A 22,293-nucleotide genomic window follows, 5' to 3' on the forward strand; every position below is an offset into this window, starting at 1 on the left:
CCTAAGAGAATCTCATTATATAAGATGTATAGCCACCCCCTTAAATATTATTAACGTTATTTCATTATTTTTGTGTGCCATGTGTTACATTAGCTCAAATTAGTGCAAAACATCTTTGCAAAATATCCTCATTTGAAATAAGAGCTCTTGGCAAAAGCTTTTGAATGAAAATGTTTGACAGAGGAAGAGAGCATTCGGTTTTCAGCCGTTCTCAAATGGCGTTTTAATATATTGTAAAAGAAATTAAGGGGAAAATTGGTATAAATACAAATATTTGATCAAGATATCATGCCGTATCTGTTTTGCTGAGTGGTAAATGAAAAGCATTTGTGTGGTTCTTCAGTAACACGACCCAAAACTCGCCTCTCCCACTCCTGCCCTCTTCTCTGATAGCAGAACATCTGCACTCTAGTGACACTCTGTGGCAACCGTAGGGAATCCTCCACCTTCGTACCTTTCACAGATACAGATTAAATATACAAAATGTGAATAAAATATACAGAGTTGCTACAATTTGGTAATTTAAATGAGTTTGACAGACTGTTAGGGGTCTGTCCGAGGTGTTTCATGAACTGAGACCCCGGTAGGGTTTCAGTTCTTTAAATATCGGTGATGTTAAAGGGTTAGTTCACCCAAAAATGAAAATTCTGTCATTAATTACTCACCCTTATGTCGTTCGAGACCCGTAAGACCTCCGTTCATATTCGGAACACAAATGAAGATATTTTTGTTGAAAGCTGATGGCTAAGAAAGGCTTCTGATAGGCCTCCATTGGCATTCAGTACACTTATACTCCCAAGACCGATAAAAGGCACTTAAAATGTCAGTACAAAGTCCATCTCACCACAGTGACTCTACAATAATCTTACGATGCGACGACAATAGTTTTTGTGCGCAAAAAAAAATCAAAATAACACCTTTATCCAGCTTGTTATTGCCTTCCGCGTGTGCCTCCACGACGCATGCGCGAGAATATGACGTAGCGCCGGGGTTCGGGATTCCATGAAATGCACACTCTAACCCCATTTTGAGCACTACGCCGAGACCTAAAGCACGATCAATGTAGAATCCAACAGCTGAGATACGCGCGTCTTCCTCTGATTGTAAACAAATCACTTCTGGGTCATCTGTCCGAACGCCGGATCTGCGTCATATTCTCGCGCATGCGTCGTGGAGGCACACACGGAAGGCAGTAACAAGTTGGAAAAAGGTGTTATTTAGATTTTTTTTGCGCACAAAAACTATTGTCGTCGCATCGTAAGATTATTGTAGAGTCACTGTGGTGAGATGGACTTTGTAACGATGTTTTGAGTGCCTTTTATCCGTCTTGGGAGTATAAGTGTACTGAATGCCAATGGAGGCCTATCAGAAGCCTTTCTTAGCCATCAGCTGTCAACAAAAATATCTTCATTTGTGTTCCGAATATGAACGGAGGTCTTACGGGTGTCGAACGACGTGAGGGTGAGTAATTAATGACAGAATTTTCATTTTTGGGTGAACTAACCCTTTAATATGTGTACTGGATTTTGGAAGCTGAAGAGGGGGGTTGGGGAGAAGTCAGCTTTGACTCAAAGTCTTTAAAAACGCTCAAACCCATTAAATGTTTAAGAGCTACTGCAGCCTTGAAGGAACACACTTAGCCTATGTTGACTGTGGGATCCTGACAGATAGCAGCAGTGCGACAAATGCCATGTTTCCTTAATAGCAACTTAATTGGTATTAATGCGAATACAGCTGCTTGATTAAGATTTAACTGCAAAATGGCTCGAGTAAATGTTTGTGCTGACAGAAAGGACACAATGTAGAGCAATTGCTTCTCAGCTATTATTTAATTTCATTGCACATTATTTTCACTTAATTTTCATTTGATTGTATAATTTTTTTATTTTGTCTGAAACTTTATTACAGCATCATATATCATGTTATTGGGCATCATGCAATGAAAATGTCAAAGAGCAATTGCTTCACAGCTATTTTATTTATTTTATTTATTTTATTTATTTTATTTATTTTATTTATTTTATTTATTTTATTTATTTTATTTATTTTATTTATTTTATTTATTTTATTTATTTTATTTATTTTATTTATTTAATTTATTTAATTTATTTAATTTATTTAATTTATTTAATTTATTTTATTTATTTTATTTCATTTATTTATTTTAATTATTTCATTTTTTATTAATTTAAATTATTATTTTTATTTAATATTTTATTTTTTATCCAAATTTTTGTATCATTTTTATCTTTTTATTTTGTCTGAAACTTCATTACAGTATCATATATCATGTTATTGGTCATTGCAACGAAAATGTCATTATACTGTAAAATACAGAACATGGTGAGTATTTTATTTTATGCAAATTATATTTTGATGAATGAATAGCAAATCTTGCTCCCTCTGACTTGCTTCACTGATTAGAAACCTTTATGTACCAGTTGCTTTTTTATGAGCCTGGAAAAGCAAAAGCTACCTGCCAAAAAAGGGAATGACGCACATAAGCCACAGTGCAATTGTTTCTCAAAAAATGTAATACATGGCATAATAGTTTTCAGTATTCATGTAAATGTTTTTTTCCCCCCAGTCAGGACTATAAGAGTTGAAATCATGAAGTACATTTTTGTTAGTATACATACAAGTCTCGTTTCAAGCTCTTTGGTTACGAATAGACACAAAATCAGCTCACAGAACTCCTCTCTGCAACCCTTGCCCCTTATATATTTGGTTATTAATTTTTTTTTCCTAATTTGATTTTTTTTTTTCAGCTACCAGTTGGAGTATATTATTCTGCAGAATTCCATAGATCATCCCCCAAATTCAGCAGAAAATATAGAAAACAATGCAGATTCTTCTGTCTTGACCTAGCTGTGATGGATGCTAGTCATGCAACAAATCCCTTATTGTGCACAAATGTTTTTGCTTAAATACATATATAAATATCAGTGGAGCCTTTGATCAACAGACTTAACAACTGGCTCTTAAAAAAGTACTGGAGCATGGTGACCTTTTCTTCTGCATGGAGCGCTTGATACAGTAGTGCTGACAGTTCTTTCTGCTCCGATTGTGCTCAAAGGCATTAATGATAATTAAAACACTATGATTTTAGCTTGCAGGCATTTGATTGGCCCTGAAATAAGAAACATAAAGTTTATTTGAAAGGACTCCTCTAACAGCAATACTTACATTTTGTGTTTTATAAATATATTCCTTGCACTCCTCATTTGCAGTTCTCAGATAACGTTGTAACTCATGTTTACTGATAAGTTATGCATACTGCCGTTAAAAAAATCGATAACATTTTTTGATCAAAATCGCAGTAAAACATTATTGTTATGAAATATTACAATATAAAATACAGTAACTGTTTTGTATTTTAATATATTTTTAAAATGTAAATTATCCATTTGATGGCAAAACTGAATTTTCAGCATCATCACTCTAGTCTTCAGTGTCAAAAATTATTCTAATATGCTGATCTGGCGCTCAAGAAACATTTGGTTGGTTCTGTTGGTGTGCTGTGGAAACTGTGATACATTTTTATTCATTATTTTATTCTTTGATGAATAGAAAGTTCAAAGGGACAGCATTTATTTTAAATGTAGTTTTTTGTAATACAATATAAAAGTCTTTACTGTCACTTGCTGATTAAGAGTAAGAATAAGAGCTGAATAAGAGTAGTGGACCTCAAATTATGAATCTTTCAGTCGCTGGGTCAGATGTCACTTTTGCACTGTATTTGGGTGAAAAAACTTGTTTAAACAATGTTTTTTTGTGTGTACATTTCCTCAATAATTAATTAAACAGATGTAATTTTTTCCATATACACATCGGTAAGGTCAGCTATGCTCTTAATTTTATTCGCACATCTCTTTGAGGACAGAACCGTGTCCTTAGTACTTTCCATATGAAAGGCCCTTAATTGAAACTAGCATTCATCTCAAGTATTCATCAAAGCCAAAGCATAAAGCCTCATCCTATTCTCTTTCAGGCCACTGCTAAGCAACAACCTACAGAGGGTTTATTTTTTATTGCTCGGAAGGGTTTTCGGTGAGAGGGTCTTGCATATTGATGCTTTGAGGAGGTCTGTTTTCCTTCGGATTAAGGTTTAGGTGATAGAGGTGAAAAAGCCATGCTTTTCTGTCTCTGATCCTCAGACTTTTGGTTTCTTCTGGGACTGAGAGGGTCAGGGAATGGGGAGGAAGTAGCGATGGACATGGCAAAGCATGCGGATAAACGACATTCCAGGCAAGGAAACATCATCGGCACTGTACAAAGGTTCCTGTGTTGCTCTTGCTTTCATACTGTTGAAAACGACTACTTGGAGTACAATCAGGAAAAGCCACAAAACCCCAAGCCTGTCCTGGATGAGGACAGCGTTCATATCATTGTTGAAGATTTGGGAATAGACAACCCCGGGTTTAGCCTCGCTGAAGTTGAGCGCTGCGGGCCACCTCAACAGATCACCATTGGCCGCTCTGCTAGTTCTGCGTCCGTGTGCCAAAGAGCAGCGTTAAAGAAGAAGCTTGCACCACTTTCCTCTTTACCATTTCAGACCAGATTGATCCAGAACAATGAGGATGACTCTGCAAATGACTCTCTTCTGTACGGTTCTGGCAGCACTAATTTTGGAGATGGTGGTCTTCTCACACCACCAGTCATTAACCTCATACCTCCGACACCTTCCGACGTAATAGACGATGACCAGTTCTTCGACATAAACTCGGAAGAAGAAAGTCTGCAGCAAACTTCTGGCAGTGAAGGAGTGGACAGTATCGGCAGTGCTGCAGGAGAGCAGGAAAGCGAGGAAGACGTGGTGTCTGAAGGTAACTGTGAGACCAAAAATGAAGAACATCCACAGGTGGAGCCTCAAGAGGAAGAAACGACCAAGAAGAATAGTGTGGACAAGTCTACAATCCACTTCCTGCGTAGCTCCTTTCAAGTACCCCCTCTTCCTGAATACCCACGAAAAAGTAAGAGGCTGTGTGATGAGCCTACTGGCACGTTTGTACAAGACTAGAGAGTAGCTTTGCTTTATGATACATTCTGAAACAGTCGCTTGTTTGTTTGCATTGTTAGGAAACCTCAATACTGGAATCAGTTTGCTGCAGTTCACTGAACATAATCTGGGTGAGTCTGATTTGTGATGAATCTTCACAATAGTCTTCAGTGTCTGTATAGTGAAAACTGGAGTGAAAAATATTTCTAAATGAAACATTTGAAAAGGTCCTGTGCACATCTGTTATGGAATTTTACTGTATACTATACTGTATAGTATAGTAATATAGTCTTTTTTTAAATGAGTTAAACATTCAATATTTTATTGGTTTATTTTGGATATTTAACTGTTGCTTTAACCAAAACTGCCAACAAAGTATTATTGATTTTTGCAGCTTGACAAACTTCACCAACTTTTGATGTTTAATACTAGCAACTTAATTTTATTTTAAATATTTAAATATTGTATTTTAAAAAGGTCATGGAAAACTAAAGTGCACTGTATTTGTGTAATGTGCCATATCAGAAATAGGAATCAGAAATGTTGGGTATTTTAACCTAATCACAGAAAAATGATGGCGCGTGTACATCTACAAATATTTCGAGGTTGGTATGTAACACAACTATAGTATGTAACCTTTAATTACTGCATAGGAATTGTTAAGATTAGGCAGAAATATGAGATGGTCTGAATTGTTCATCATTGACGTATTTGTCTGAAATGCTGAAAACTTGTCTCTCATGACTCATCTACTTTTGACAATTTTACTCATCCTCATCCAGGTGTGGTTTTCAGCAGAAAGGGCACAGTTCAGAAGGTGTGGGTGGACATGCCACTGTACAGGTCTCATCATGCACAAAGCAACTCCTCACAGCAAAAATATTTAGACCCTTTAGTGAAGTGAGCCGTTGCTCCTTACCTAAGGTGTTTATTGTTTGGTCTAGAGACACAACACCCGCTGAGGCGCTGTTTTGTGACCAAGGGGTAATCTGCTTAGGACAATGGTGTCTGTGCTGTGGTGAGGGATGGCCTTTGTACAGATTTATCCCAAGCATGAAGCCATATGACCTGTTCCCAAGCATTGTATTCCAGTCCGAAACCTTTACACGGTTGTTCTAGGCATTTGGAGAAGTCACAGAAGCCACAGATCTTCTATGAATGAATCTGTCTCAATGTCTGTTATAGTTCTATTTGTGAGTACACCATTGCAGGTTGTGAATAAATGCTGTGGTGTACACAGGTGTGCTTTACGGTAAAGCCCTAAATCGATTAACATTTGAATGTGTTTTTTCATAATTCACTCTTAAGTTCAACGAGTTTGGTTTCGAGGAAACTGTATTCTCTGGTGCTGGGTTTCACACTGGTTCCGAGTACATTTGGGGCCCTGTGGAGACTGGGTAAACAGCTGGCAGAGCGGAAAGACCTAGATACTTCCCAAGATCCCACAGACCTCTTGTGCTCTGATCCTCTGAAGATCTGTACCTCTACCTCCTTCGGCCATGTGGTATTCCATTAATCCAGTTTGCAATTTACTGGCTTTTTGGTGAATGGAGGAGAATGTGCTGAACTGCAGCACATATGTTATTCTCCTGCAGCAAGATCTGTTTGTTGGCTCCCTCAGATCTTGACCTGTGTTAAGTCCTTGGCTTTACTGAGTTTTCTCTGTAGTCTTGGGACAGGCTCTGCACATATCCTCTTCCTGTTCACTGTCTAGAACGACCAGAGGCTGTCAGAAGGCTGACTTCACCGCAAAGACCGTGTGAAGTGGCCCAGTTTCTGAAAGCCTTCTGTCCTTTGCTAGACTATTTTAGCTCTGCCTGGGGACTAAACGCTGTCTCACTTTCTACTATTTGAAATCATTATCTTTTGTGCTTTTGTATTTTCTGTAGGTATCTTGTTTGTTTAAATAGGACATTTGAATAGGTTTCACACAAAAGCTGGACCAATTTTGGATGTCGATTTAAAGGTCAATTTAATCTCACAATTGAATCACACTTAATTGAAGTCACACTCCCTTCCTCTTGCTTGTCAAGTCACATTTATTCTCAAAATAGAAGTTAATAAATTTGTATTGGGACTACATGATTTTTTTTTGTGGGCATTAAGTGAAACTGGGCAAGGGATTTCTATTTTGCAGCATGCTTTGCATGGGACTGGATAGGGAGTGCAAATATTGAAATTAAGTGATGTTTTGTTTGTTTTTGAGCTAGATTAATAAATGGAGAGACTTGTTAGTGTTCAGTGTTCTTTTACGTTTCTAATATGTTAGTGTTTTATATTACCCTTATGTTGAAGATTTCCAAGGTACTGACTATTGTTTGTCCTTGTGTTTATACTGTAAACGCTGTGAATGAAAGTATAACGAAGTTTAACAATTAGCATGCTAACATGTGCTATTGCTAGCTGGTAGTTAACTGCAAGAGTTTCAATTGAGGTTGACGTGTCTGATTTATGACTTGACCAAATTGAGTTTCCACCACACAAAGTATTTGAGTTGGGTTTACATGTTAATGAAACTCATTTCCCACCACTATCCACAATTGAATTAAGTTTAGCCAAAAAATTACTTCTTATTCACAAAATCAACCCTACTTTCCTGGCACAACTACCATCTCAGTCTTCCCGCATTCTGAAAACCAGTGGCAAATTAAGTTTTGTTTAAAAGCGATGCCTGCATGCATTATCAAGTGATCATGGCTAAATAATAAAAAGAATGGCTGTGATTTACCAAATGAAATTCCAAATGAAGAATACTAAGGTGCTTGTGCACAAAAGTTGCACAATCTATTAAATTGTGTTTGCTTTGTGAACGTGTTGTAAGTAATGGATAACTGTGCAAACAGCAGCATATGCAAATGTATTGGTTACTCTGTCACCTTGAAATTACTATGTAACTAATGCACTGATAACAGTAGCAATAATTATTATAATAATTAAGTTGTGGTGAGCGCTGGCAGTAGGGAAAAATGGCAAGAGGCATGAATTATTTTACTGAAACACCAAAAGTAAAGTTTTCATTTATAGCCAAAAAGTGAACTGAAAAAGTTTTGATGTAGTAAAATTCTTTGGCAACGAGCCGCCTCTCGATATTTCAACCAAACAAATTTTACATACTGCTACTCTAGTATATTTCTGGTCATGGGAATTGTGTCCATACTGCTTTCATATTTACCTGTTGTAACTTATCCATGTTGTGTGCATGAGATAGACACTGAAATGGTCAAAATGCTTTGTTGGAGAAGCGCTAATTAAATACATAACTTTTCTGATCATTGTTTTTTTTTTTTTGCGGAAATTTCGGTGCATCATTAATTGCTAGTCTTATCAGTTTGTCTCAGTGCAGCAGTTTTTTCTCCTTGAGGAGGAAGTATCAGGGCTTTGAGGAGCTTTAGGGGAAAAATGTTGCAAAGTCTCTCTGTGTTGGCCCCTGTACTCAAGTAAGCCTATTTTTTTTGTTTTTTGTTTTCGGGGCAGAGAGTTCATTGGAACGGGTCGGGTGGGGACTTATGTGATGCTCTGGGTCTCACACACCGTTTGTGGTAAATGTCTGATATGAGAGAGAGTGAGCTTCCAATAATTCTCTCAGCTGTTTTTACAAGGCATTGCAGGGCCTTGTGGTCTGAATCATTGCAATTTCCAAACCATGCTGTTAGGATGCTTACAATTGTTTCTCTGTAGAATGTGGTGAGGATGGGTGGGGGAAGTTTGCCCTCATCAGTCACCGCACAAAGAGACGCTGCTGTGCTTTCTTGGGGTGGTACAAGTGATGTGCGGACCCAGAAACGTCTCCATCCTGACTGTCTCTACAGGAGACCCATTGATGCGCTATGGGAGGTGATCAGTGCGAGACTTTGTGAAGTTGAGGTTTGTTTTGTCAACATTTCGAGAGAAATTGTTGTTTGGACAGCAGTCTACTAGAGCTCCAGCTCCTTTCTGTATGATGACTCATCGTCGCTGATGAGGCCCACCGCTGCGATGTCATCCTCAAACTTGATGATGCGGTTTGTACTGTGTTTGGCAGCACATTCGTGAGTCACCAGGGTGAACAACAGCCCTGTGGGGCTCTAGTGCTCAGTATGATGGTGCCGGACCAGTTATTGCCTATCCCGAATGTCTGAGGTCTGCCAGAAAGGAAATCCAGATATAGAGGGAGGCGTTATTTATGTGTATGCTCCGTTTACCTGTAATGTCTTTAGAGATGATTATGTTGAATATATTTCATGATTCTTCAGTTTCATCATTCTGATATGCTGATTTGGTACTCAAGAAGCATTTATTTTCATTAAAAAATTTGAAAACAGTTGTGCTGCTTAATATTTTAGTGGAAACCAGGTTGCTTTTACGTGCTTAGTCATCTGATGGTGTTCTCATTTGCAGTTCACTCAAAGCTGTCCTGTTGGGCTGAGATAGGCTACTCTAGATTCTTTTGTCGATATTCTGTTTGAGAACCAGTTAAATGAAAGTAATTAGTATGAATATTGCAATTGTTTCAAAAACAGATCTCTATGGTCAGCCTTTCCACCATGTTCCACTTAATAGTTTACTATATAAAAGAAGCCAGCAATATTCCTTGGGCAAAGTTTAAACTTGGCACCGATGCCAAACACATACTATTCCCTACACCAATTTTGGTGCTTCAGAGGTTCTTCACCGGTTCTTTGACTAAGGTGCTATAAAGCACCTCTGAAGAACCGCTGAAGAACTACTGAAGCACCAAAATTGGTGCTATATAGCACTTAAAAAAGGTTCCCCTATGATTACGAGCCAAGAACCATTTTTGGTGCCATATAGAACCGTTTTTTTTATTAGAGTGTACTATGCAGAATCAACAGGGATCAGACAGTAGGCATTTGATAGGACTTAAGACCATCATTTCAGTGTGTCAATTCCCAGCACTTGTTTGTTTTTCCTGCTTTTTTTATGAAGGAAGGGGAGGGGGTTCAAAAAGCATTGCGGTTATGGGAATGTTAGAATGTCTGCTGTCTGTGGGAAAACATAGCATGTCACTGTTCACTAAACTATGCCACTGGCCAGACAGTCCCTCACTTGTCCTTTTCACTGTCAACCCAGTTTTGCAACATCCCACAGTATTCCGGTGTGGTTTGCATATATTTACAGAGCGTGCGTACAAGGCTGGTGATACATTATTGATGACTGATGCTACAGAGCCCGTGTACGAAAAGAAACGCCTTCATTCCTTCCTTAACATTATTAGCTCAAGTATTAACACTAGCATACAGAGATTAAGTATCTGTTTCCGGCTGACATTATTAATTTGACACAAATTCCGAACCAAGTTTTCAAGTGTGTTCCACAGAGCACAATACACCAAATATGGTGTTTTGGATTGTCCAGACTTGAGTTTGGGACAAATTTTTCCCATGTTAGCTTGAAGTTCTACTTGTTTTGTTTCCCAGAGATGGACTCAATGACCCAGACAGAGTTAGGGCTTCTCCGGATCCAAAAGTTCTTTCCCATCAGCCCAGGGATCATCTGCTAATAGTGGTGACATCTTGTTGACGTGTTGTTTTACTCATTTAGATGACCTGAGCAACAAGGATGCCAGCAGCCATGAGTTGCTAAAGCAAGAGTTGAGGCTACTACCGCTGAGCAGTAAGATAAGCATGCCAACAAACCAAAAGGTAAAATCACTCGGGATTACCTTTGTAAATGAAAGAACATTGACATCAATATAATCCATGTTTCACACATAATACATTTAAAAGGCACTAAACATGTACAAATGCTCTTTTTTGTCATCCTGTCACAGAAACCAGCTACTAGGTCCTGTAGTTTAGGCGATACGGTGTCGAGAAGTCTCACCTTTCGCTCCACATGCCAAGGGCAAAATGGAATCCTTGAATATGAGGAATCACCACGTCAAAGAAGGATAACTGTTGGTAAAGACGTGATGTGACTTTGTATAGTGGCCCATTGCTTGGATGACAAAGGCTAGGATGGTCTCCTTATTGTATTTATTGTTTAGATGACTCATATGAAGATTACAGGTCTGGAAATGACCACCCTGCTGAAAACCCCCCCACTATGTATTGTGTTTTAGTTGCTTCCCACTTGGCCTTTTAACTATAGGGTAACCAGAAAGTATTTTTGGTTAAGCTTCACTAGCACCGAGTTTTACTGGTTGAATAGTATAGTACTAGTTAGTACTAGCACTAATAGCATAGAAATTAAAGTTAGTCTTTTCAGCAGGTCGCTGTGTTTGGGAAACTTGCTTTGAAAAGTAATGCATTACAATATTTCTCCCATAAAAAGTAATTGAGTTACTTAGTAGTTACTTTTTAAGAAAAGTAATGCGTTAGATTACTTTTGCGTTACTGTTACGTTACTTTTTCTCACCTGGGCAGGGCTTGGTTCATTTTTTGTGCAAAGTAAAGACCTCTTCATACCAAAATTGAAATAATAAGCCTCAGGCTGAGGTAAAAATGGAAATTCATGCATGAACAGTAGAGGGCGCAGCTCTGCTGTGCTGTGCTGCCAACCTGGATAATGGAAGAATAGGACGCAGGAGAAAAAAAGTTTTACCAATAAAAACAAAAAATCTAGTAATTTTTGCTCATGGTTTAACTGAATCATCAAAGGTCAGCAGCAAGACATTGGTCAATAAAGGTAGATTAAATGCATACAAAATATTTGTTTTATTTAACATTTAATTATTAGAGGTTTGCATACTCTGATTTTGCATTTGACTGATTTTATTCATTTTGAGAAGTACTGAATCTTTATTGTGCAAGTGAGATGAATAAATGCTCACATTTAGTCTAGAGCTAAATAACCATCATGTTTACATACAACACCTCTGCACTTACTCTCGATTTTTCTCAGTATCAGGACAGGAGAACTGTCAGTCAAATAAATGTGAAAAAGTAACTCAGATATTTTGTTGTAAATTTGAAAAGTAATGTGTTACTTTACTAGTTACTTGAAAAAGTAATCTGATTACGTAACTCAAGTTACTTGTAATGCGTTACCCCCAACACTGGTCATTGGTCTTGTTATTTTTCTCTTCCCAGCATCCTACATTCCCCAGTCAACCGACCACACTGGAGAAAGTGCAGTGGAGGTATTGCCTTTTTTTGTTGCAGTTTTTGTGTGCAAGATTGTGAAAAATATGCTTCAGTTTCCAGGTCTTATTCTCAAGTAATTTTGGTGTTGATGATAATGTGATTATTGTCATGATAAAATTGTGTAAAGTGTCTCATTATTTTGGGAAGTAAGTCAACAGACGTACAGTAGCAGACTTTTTATTTCTACATAATTGTGAACATACACTCATGTTTTAACACCATTGACCATATAAAAATGTTCTTTAAAATACACCAAAAATACGTTGATTCACAGTCAGTGACACTGGGCTATTTCTAGATGAGACTATTGCGAAACTACAGCCATTTTGTAAAACTATATGCTGTTTTGCATGAAAATACCCCACATTTTTATGTAGTCACAGTATCCACAGCTTTAGGGTACACGCAAGTACACTCATGCAGCGTTTCATGAGAGCACCAAAAATTCTCCATTGTAAAAAAAAAAGAAAACTCTTAAAGTCCTATTTTCTGTCTTTTATGGTGGAATGTTCTAACTTGGTCTTTTTTTGTGTGGACACTTCTTCCATTGTGTTAATACTCTGCATTAGTGTGTTCACGAACAGCTATTTCAAGTTGATGAATGTGTCTGTATGTTGAGAACTTTAAAAGTAATTTGTTTGTATTGTGTGTTTGTCTATATCTGCCTGTGTTTAGCTGGATTCTAATGGGTACAGTGCCAAAACTTTAGCAGAGCTGAACACGGAGGAGGTCTGCCAGTGGTTTAGTAATATTGGTCTACAGAAATGCCTGCCCTTCATTAGAGGTAAAGTACAGTTTGCACATTTGTTTTTGTCATTTTCCCACCCTTTTTAAATGTTTTAATTCGCCAAGCATTCAAAGAGACAAATGCATAGACCACAAACCAATAACTGTTTAGATTATGTATTACTCAATTGCACTTTTAAGTTATTGCATCATTTTAAGAAGTATTTCCATGCATCATCTTAAAAAGAGAGGGAAAAACAACATTTACTAGCTAATGCAACACCACAGAGACTTTTATCATTTATAGCTAATGATTTGCAGTGCCTATTTGTTGAATATTCAAACCAATAATGGTCTATTTCAGAGATCCATTAGTGTTATTTATCAGAAGCAACAGTTTAAAGAGATGTTAATAATAATGTTGTGGCTTTGGGTGGATCAAACCCTACAGAGGCAGAGTTCAGTGGATCTCACATCGCTTCTATTGATCTCCACACCCTTGAAATCCTTCAATTGTCCAATCTTGAGGAGAGAGAGAGGCTGCTGTCTGCCATCTACCATGAGTTACACCCACCGAACGCCACCACCCAAAGACTCAACTCCCTCCTGGGTACCATAGCACAACCATAACCTGAACTGTTTGAGTTTACATCAGTACTTTTGTCTGTAATTTTGAGGAAGCAAACTTGAACTTGTTTTCTTTCCCCAAAAAGAAAGGTTTGGTCCACACAATGTTGAGAAATTCACAGCGGCTTTGGTGTCTATGACCAAGTCAAAATCTTCTCCTCAAGTTAGCAGCATCAGCATGAACCGATGCTCATTCAAATTCAGGTAGAGCATCCTTCCTCTCTTGTAGAATGTAAATTATGCATAATTACACATCATTACTAAAATGGCATTTACATTATCTTCATAACAGTATTTACAGGTTGACCTAATGTGTCATGTTTTCTCTCACAGACAGAAAGAGCAAAATGCTAGATTTCAGAAGAACTCACATCTCGTTGAAATCACAGTCAATGGTACCATTCTGCCAATGCAATTTTATCCCATCTAAGAGTTCAACATATCATTATACATTTTAAAGCTTTGACAAATGCCTATATCTGTCATTTATTTTGATTTAGCGTCAGATCGTGCTGTTCATTTAAGAACACCCAAAGAGACAAGTGTTGGAAAAGTAATGGAGTCCTGCCTGAGGATGCTGGGAATTAATGAAGACAAAGATCACTTCAACCTAAAAAGCAAAGAAGGTCTTGCATATATAATAGCAAAAAGGAATAAAATATTTACAAATGTGTACATGTTGTCTTTGTATATGTATAAGTATCTATACCTTAAAGCCAGAAGAACTTATAGGAGATATTTTACAAATTGTTGTCAATTTATACAATATGACAGATGACACCAAATCAATGCAAATACTTGTATATTATTTGCAGTAAATTTTTTTAATATATACTGATTTATATGTACCATTAGTGCCCTTTGGGATTATGCACACATACACAAAATAAATGGACTTACGCTCAATTTATTGTATTATTTTTAGGGCTTTTTCTTTTGTCTTCTTTGGAAAAGATCAGCCATTTAGTCTTGCATTTGGAGAGAATCATATATGGCTTGTGGCTTGTAAGTGCTCTGGAATTTACACAGTGAATTTACTTTTACATACCGTCTCTATTTTTCCACGTTTTTCAGATGAGTTCTCCCCTGAGCAGCAGATTGGAGATTTGCCTGGCTCAGAAACAAGACTAATGGAGCTTCACTTATGTAGGAAGGTAGACAGAATTGCAGCGTTTCAGACACAAACATAACTTAGAAGTTAAACTTAAAAATAAAAAAAAATATTTTGCTTCTCAAAACACAGAAAGATGGTCCTGATTCCCCAAATAACATTCGTACCGCTGACGATATTCAGAGCAAGAATCTGATTAACAACACCAGCAAGATTCGAGAGCTAAACCAACAGGTGGTCTCCCTTCAAAACGTCATCATACAGGTAAATATTCTCTGTTGTCCTGTTGGAGGAAATCCAAATAAAACCAGAAAAAAGCCTTCTTCTTTTTCACCATTTTATTCAAATGGAGACTGGGGCTAGTTGTCACACCAGGAACTACATTTACATTTACATTTATGCATTTGGCAGACGCTTTTATCCAAAGCGACTTACATTGCATTCAAGGTACACATTTTACATTTTTTGTCAGTTCTTGCTTTCCCTGGGAATCGAACCCATGACCTTGGCGTTGTTAGCGCCACACTCTAGTGTTTGAGCTACAGGAAAGCTGAACTATTGCGTTTTGAGTCAAAAGTCCAGTTATGCAAATGCTTATTTTCTCTGGTGGGGGATTTATTTTTGGATTCTAGTTCAAAACCCTCATAAATACGAATAATTATTGTGAATTTAATCCCAAAACAACATTTTCAGTATCATTGAGTCTACTTTTGGAGCATGTTGTCACAGGGTTGTGTGTGTCTTTTCCACTTGGCAATAACAGTGTATCCGAAACGTAGAGGTATGTTCTTACACAGAAATACACCTTCAAAAATAAACCTGCCTTGAGGGGGAAAAATGTGACAACTAACCCTGTTCTCCACTATTGATTTTAATTTACCTATGTCTGTATTATAAACAGGTTCAGGAGCTTTACCATGGCCTGGTGGCCTTCTGTTCAGAGCTAAAGAAGATGGAGGGAGACTTGGATGCAGTGCAAACAGACAGCTTGGAAGTGAAGAGGCGTCTCAGTGAAGCCCAAGACAGTCTGAAGAGGAAGAGACAGAGCCTTCAAACACTCAGGGACAATCTTAACACAGCACCAGTGCAGAAGAATAAGTCAGTATATCCTCTCATTGTAAAATTGAATAGAATGTGCTGGAGGTTAATACAGAGCAGTTCAGTAATTATATGGGATTGTCACATGGGATTGGAGAGGGAAAGAAACTGTTCATTAATGCATTCGTCTTTATGGATAATGATGTGTTGCTTCTTCCAGAAGGAGAGGCTGGAAGAACTGATGATCAGAGCGGGTTTTGGATGCCCTCAGTGTAATTTCCTTGTTGAGACTGTACATCCTGTGACTTTTGATGCTCTGTTTACAGTCTGTTACAGTTTATTTTTCTGTGGCGTCAGTGCTGAAAGTTGCATTGGATGATGGTAATGCGTAGTCCACAGATCTTTCCTAATTTCCTAAAGTGCAGAGAAAGCTGCTGTGCGGTCTACCTCATGATTGGACCCATTATGCCAGCGTTTCATGTATTTTCTTAACAATATTTACATGGTTCTGACAATGTTTAAAGAAAGTTCCATTTTACTCACCCTTGTGATGTTTCATGATGTTATTTTTTCATTGCAACACAAAAACAGAATTTTTGATAAGGATCGGCCTTATCATGTGAAAACAGTTACCTTTGCAAAACGGGAATCCGTACCTGTTTAATTTATGAGGTGTGCAAATAAAGAGAGGGTGTTTGAGGAAAAAGCCAGTGTGGGTCTCGCCCAGTAGTTTCCTGCTTTTTCTCAGATTTACGGCCTTTGATTTATTCTGACATCTTTTCGAGCTGGACAGATTGAATGCAGGAATGGACAAGGGTGTGAGAAAATACCATCATAAATCAATATGTCCAAGTCCTCATTAATTACCTGATAAGCCACTTAACTTGAAGGCTTATTGTTTTTTTGTTTCGTTATGTCCTTCATGTGCTTGGCCATTTCCCCAGCAAAAATGCAAACAAATCTTTCAAGTTTAAGGGTTTTTGGATGACATTAATCTAAGATATTTGAGTCTGAGAACATAAAAGATTTAGACCACTTACATTTATTTAAGATCGAGCCGCAGAATAATAAAGAGCCTAATCTTTGATATAAAGTGACAGAACATTGGAAATCTGTTCAGATCAGCTTCCTGATCCAAGACAAAGGAATAGTTCTCTAAAAATGAAAATTTTGTCATCATTTATTTAGTTCCAAACCCATATGACTTACTTTTTTTCTTTGAAATATAGTATGTTATTTCTTAAGGGAATATTATGTTCACTCTTTACTATATAAATAAGTGAATGAGATATTTTTTTTTACTCCTCAGGGCATCAGAGGTCCGACTTCTGGAGAAGATGAGGATGAATTGCCAGGTGTTTAAAGACGAGATCACACTGGTCCACCTAAATCGGCAGGTGGCTCATCTGCGTGAAGTTCTGGAAAAGACCCAGGCCAAGGTGAGACTGGCACCCCCGATCTATTTTCTCAAGGTTTTCTGATTTTCCTGGTGCAGTATGAAATGATATAGTGCTGACATGTGAACGCAGGCCAGTAGTTATTATTTTAGACCACATTTTAATGAGGCTGAACATATGGTACTAATGTGAGCATTACAGTCTTGGCTTTTCCCAATATGCAAGCACTTTGGACATACAAAAACACTTGGGGAAAAATGTAATTTTGAAGCTTTTCTCGTAATGTGTAAGTTACAGCTTTTTTTTTCTTTTGCCATCTTTCAAAGTTTGTAATTAATTTTTTTCATGGAGAGCAAATGAAAGGTGGCGTTTCACAATGACAGTGACCACAACGGTGAGCCATTGCCACCAACACCACTCGTTTTTCAAAAGCCGGATGACACTAAACACTAGTGTAAAACTATCCGCATTGTGGCCGTACTGGTGATTCTTTCCCACCTTCGTTCTCCTTTAAAGCGGCTCTTTCATCTCATCGGTAGAGACCTAACGAGGTGCCATGAAAGGACACATGCCGACCGGGACTTTGTAAGAAAAGAGCGTGTCACGTTGCCGCCCTCAGGCCACAGTCTTTAGGTGCTGAGTTGGTGGGAAAGAGGCAGTGCCGCTAATGTTTATCATATGACCTAATCAAGGGAAAGGCGCAGGTCAGGCCACAGAGCAGTCTGGGAACTAATACAAGCCTGGGCCCTAATAAGGAGCAGGCTGCCATTTATTTTCCCTAGATTATCTGACAATAAGGAAATATTTCATCATCGCCTCTAATCTCTGCAATCCGTCGCGACTGCAGTGCATCAAAAAAGACAGGAAGAGGGAGGGAGGAGTTGTTGAAATAGAGCGAAAAATAACATATGGGGGCAAACGTGGGGTCTAGAGCTGAAATTCAGGGATTTGAGGGAAAAACCCCTCTAAGTAATATGTCCCAAACATTTTCTAACCTTCCCTTTTTTATTTCAATTGAATTACATTTCATTCCCCTTAAGGCCAGAGATGTAGTAGTGGTTGATGACTCAGATTCGGTTTCACTATTCTCATGGGAAAAGGTTGTCGAGATACTGCGATTGCGGCCAAGCATGAGAGCTCCCAGTAGTTGGGCTCGCTTTGATTGTTCCTTCTTCCCGATGTTTTGGTGGTCACCGTGTTGAGCTGCACTGGCGGCTAAGAGGCCCAGTGGCTAATAGTTGTGGCAGCTTTTGGCTCTGTTTGGGATTTATAGTCCATCTTGAGGTTGCCATTTTACTGCATGCAACACTACACTCCGAGGCCCTGCGAATCCTTTATTGTAACTGACAGTGCCTCACTTATATCATTAATACCAGCCACACTTTTCTAACCATGTCCGAAATCCTTTCTCATGTGAAACACAATCCTACAATCCGGGGCTTGGCACGGCTTCCTCTCCCATCTCATAAGAGTTAGGGGATTTCTGAAGGTGTGCCTGTTTCTCAACCGATTGTTCTTGTTCTTCCCAAACATCTACGGTTTAAAAGACAGTTGCCAAGTTATAATCTGTATTTCCATTGTTCAGCTTGCTCTCTAGTTTCTGTTTGCTCTGTGGCCAGTAGCTATTCCCTCACCTCGCTCCATCACTAGGTTAGCATGAAGGCTGGACGACATTATGAGCTAATGAAAGTGGCCCGAAATGATTAATTCTTAAGTACCTGCCCTTTTGCTGCTTCTCTTAAATAAGTGAGCGAGGCCCGAGCTATGCGTCTTGCCCTAGGGAATCCAAACAGAGGAGTGATCAGGGCTCCTAAGCATTTCTGCAGGGGGGTTTCCTGTGTGAGCGAGCTGTCTGGTGCCCATGTCTGGGGAGAGGCTCAGTAGTCTTGGCCGCAGGGCTTTCACACGCCAGGAGACTCGAGCCCTCACCTCGACTTTTCTGCTGCGTGTTCAGAGAAACCTGATCACTCTGCATCTATCTTTTCACTTACTTCCTGTATTCAGTCTCTGTCTCAGCTATTGGTTTGGGGGTGTGGATTAATTAAATAATGTATGTTTACCAGTGATGAAATCAATAGTGATGAGTCATTTTGTCATGACCCCTATATATATATATATATATATATATATATATATATATATATATATATATATATATATATATATATATGAGTCTTATAACACAGTCTTGCTCAAAAGTTTACACACCCCTTGCAGAATGTGTGAAAATGTGAATCATTTGAACAAAATAAGAGGGATTGTACAAAATGCATGTTATTTTTTTAGTTAGTACTGTCCTGAGTAAGATATTTTACTTAAAAGATGTTTACATATAGTCCACAAGACAAAAAAATATATAATAGCTGAATGTATAAAAATGACCCCATTCAAAATTGTATGTACCCTTGATTCTTAATACTGTGTGTTGTTACCTGGATGATCCATGGCTGTTTTTTGTTTTGTGGTGGTTGTTCATGAGTCTATTATTTGTCCTGAGAAGTTAAACTGCCCAATATTCTTAAAAAAAAAATCCTTCAGGTCCTGCAAATTCTTTAGTTTTCCGGCATCTTGTTTTATATTTGAACCCTTTTCCAGAAGTGACTGTATGATTTGGGGGTGACATTTTTTTTTATTTGAAGATCAAGGTAAATTGTACTTAATTTGTCTTCCAGGAAATATGTAAGTATCTTCTGTTGATTTCGAAGGGTAGTACTACTAAATAAATAAAAAATAAAAAAAATCTTCTGTTCAAAAGTTTTCACCCCCTGCTCTTCTGCATCATGTTTCCTTCTGGAACATCAGTGAATGTTTGAACCTTTTTAAATAGTTGTTGAGTCCCTCAATTGTCCTTAGTGTGAAAAGATGGATCTCAAAATCACACACTGTTGGAAAGGGTTCAAATATGCAAAGTATTAAAAAGTAAGGGTCCATAAACTTTTAAACGGGTTATTTTGTATAAATTCAGCTATTATTCTATTGTCTTGTGGACCATATGTAAACATATTTTATGTAGAATATCTTATTCATGACAGTACTAAAAAAAATAACATTCATTTTGTATGATCCCTCTTATTTTGTTCAAATCAATCACATTTTCATATATATGTGCAAGGACAGATCCTTTGGCTTTCCAGTTCTGTTACTATAAAATGATTGTGTCTCAATGAGGAGAGCAACCTCTAGTTTTTGCATTTGCTGCATTTGCTGCTTTTTCAACTGTTTTTTTATTTATTTATTTTTTTCTTCTTTTCCTGCAGGAGAAAGCTGAAAGGAAGAGCCCTACTCTGACTCAGCTGGTCTCTTTGCAGTCTCCTGTCATGCTGGTGGCCACCCAAGTGAAAGCAGACCCAGACGGTCATTATGGTTTCTCTGCACACTTAGTAGAGGGCCAGGGATTGATGGTGCTACACACTGAGGGTGCTAGTCTCTGTCTGAATGACAGGTAATTGATTTAAAATATTTTAAGAATGTTTAAATCTATATCATCAGTCTTTTTTAGCATGTCTTCAAGCTTTCATTTACCTACACCTAAATGTTATTGAAACATTTAAAGGAACAGTTCACCCAAAAATGGAAATTGGAGCAGCATTTTGGGGCAGTCTATTGCTTTAAATGATTTTCACCAACTATAACCTTTGGGGCATAGTCCTAAAACAACAGAAATGTGAAAGAATGTGAGATCAAAGAGGTCAGTTCAGTGCAATGGATGTTTTGATGAATTAAGCCTCTAATTGGTCTTTCATAAAACATGCCAAGAAACATCCCAAATTTTCCAGCCTTTAAGAGCAAAGAGGATCACAGAGGTTCCATCAACTCTTGTGTTTTTTCCCCTGTTGCTATGGAAATTTGTAAAGGACAGGGAGCATAACAGGAAAACACTGAAATGTAAAATGTGGGTGGCTATACACAAGAACAGATAAAAACAGCAATAATACCTTGCAGTTTAAATATTCAATTTTTGAGCTGGAACTTATAACCATATACAGGGAAACACATGTACATAAACACAATTATAAAACAATTTATAATTAATGGATGAGGATCAGAGGGAGGGAGGAGGAAAAATATAATACAAAATAGCATATGCACCCACTGGAAGAGGGGAATCTGAGTAACTGCATGTATTTTGATGCTAATTGACAAACCTCTGGCAAAATTATTTTCACAGTCAGTGGTATAAAGACTAAAAGCACTTTCCAGAAACACTCTGCTTTAAGTAAAATGCAAAAATCAGTTTTTCAAATGATCCATTAGGATTCTGGAGATTTAATTTAATGCGCGGGGTGTTCTTAAAATGTTAGAAACCCTGCCTTTTGGACCCACAATGTGTAAAACCTATTTTAACCTCTTGTTTAGTTTTCAGGAATGCAAATTCCAGAATGCATTTATATTAGCATGCAATATATATTTGGAAGTTCAGAAGTTGCTTACACACATATGTTTTTATACTGTACAAACTGTACATTCTATCCCCCTGCACTTCCCACTATCCCTAAACCTACCCATCACAGGAAACATTCTGCATTTTTACATATTTAATTAAACATTGTTTAGTATGTTTTTAAAGCTATTTTAAATATGAGGACATATGAAATGTCCTCATATTTCATGTGTCCGTCGTAATACCAGTGTAAAACCTGTGTCATTTTACAAATTTGTGTCCTCTTATATCACAAACAGACACACGCACACACACACACACACACACACACACACACACACACACACACACACACACACACACACACACACACACACACACACACACACACACACACACACACACACACACACACACACACACACACACACACACACACACATGTTTGTTTTTGTGAAATGTGAGGACGTAATGGTTTTTATACCGTACAAACCGTATTTTCTATCCCCTTACACTGCCCCTGCCCCTAAACCTACCCATCACAGGAGACTGTGCAGTTTACTTTCTGTGAAAAAAACCTTGTTCTCTGTGATTTATAAGCATTTTGAAAAGTGAGGACATGGGGAACGTCCTCATATTTCACCCTCTTTTTGTAATACCCATATCATACCCATGTCATTATACACATTTGTGTCCTGATATTTCACAAAAACATGCCCACACACAAAGACGTTGGGTTTTAATGTTTTATGGAGACATTCCATAGACATAATGATTTTTATACTGTACAAAAACTGTATATGTGACCCATGCTGGCAAAGTTGGTCACAATGAGCACATTTTCAAAAATGAGTTGTTGCATGATTTGTTGTATTCAGACCAAAATAATGACAGAGCTACACCTTTTTGAAATCGATAGACTCAGCAAA

The 22,293-nt window shown here is 37.9% G+C and overlaps 1 protein-coding gene across 1 annotated transcript in view; it reads left to right on the top strand.

The window, feature by feature from the left end:
- The window catches only part of LOC307142033 (uncharacterized protein), a 58,547-nt gene that overhangs the window by 34,474 nt on the left and 1,780 nt on the right, over positions 1-22,293 (top strand). Inside the window, exons 2-14 of the mRNA XM_079842555.1 lie at positions 10,541-10,641; positions 10,770-10,899; positions 12,031-12,080; positions 12,760-12,868; positions 13,262-13,420; positions 13,524-13,641; positions 13,771-13,832; positions 13,938-14,063; positions 14,512-14,591; positions 14,681-14,812; positions 15,450-15,646; positions 16,896-17,025; positions 20,241-20,425. Coding sequence (XP_079698681.1) covers positions 10,624-10,641; positions 10,770-10,899; positions 12,031-12,080; positions 12,760-12,868; positions 13,262-13,420; positions 13,524-13,641; positions 13,771-13,832; positions 13,938-14,063; positions 14,512-14,591; positions 14,681-14,812; positions 15,450-15,646; positions 16,896-17,025; positions 20,241-20,425 — 1,496 coding nt within the window. The 5' untranslated portion in view covers positions 10,541-10,623. The remainder of the gene's footprint in view (positions 1-10,540; positions 10,642-10,769; positions 10,900-12,030; positions 12,081-12,759; positions 12,869-13,261; positions 13,421-13,523; positions 13,642-13,770; positions 13,833-13,937; positions 14,064-14,511; positions 14,592-14,680; positions 14,813-15,449; positions 15,647-16,895; positions 17,026-20,240; positions 20,426-22,293) is intronic.

The sequence above is a fragment of the Gobio gobio genome (genome assembly GCF_949357685.1).
Source record: "Gobio gobio genome assembly, chromosome: 18".
NCBI classification, from domain to species: domain Eukaryota; kingdom Metazoa; phylum Chordata; class Actinopteri; order Cypriniformes; family Gobionidae; genus Gobio; species Gobio gobio.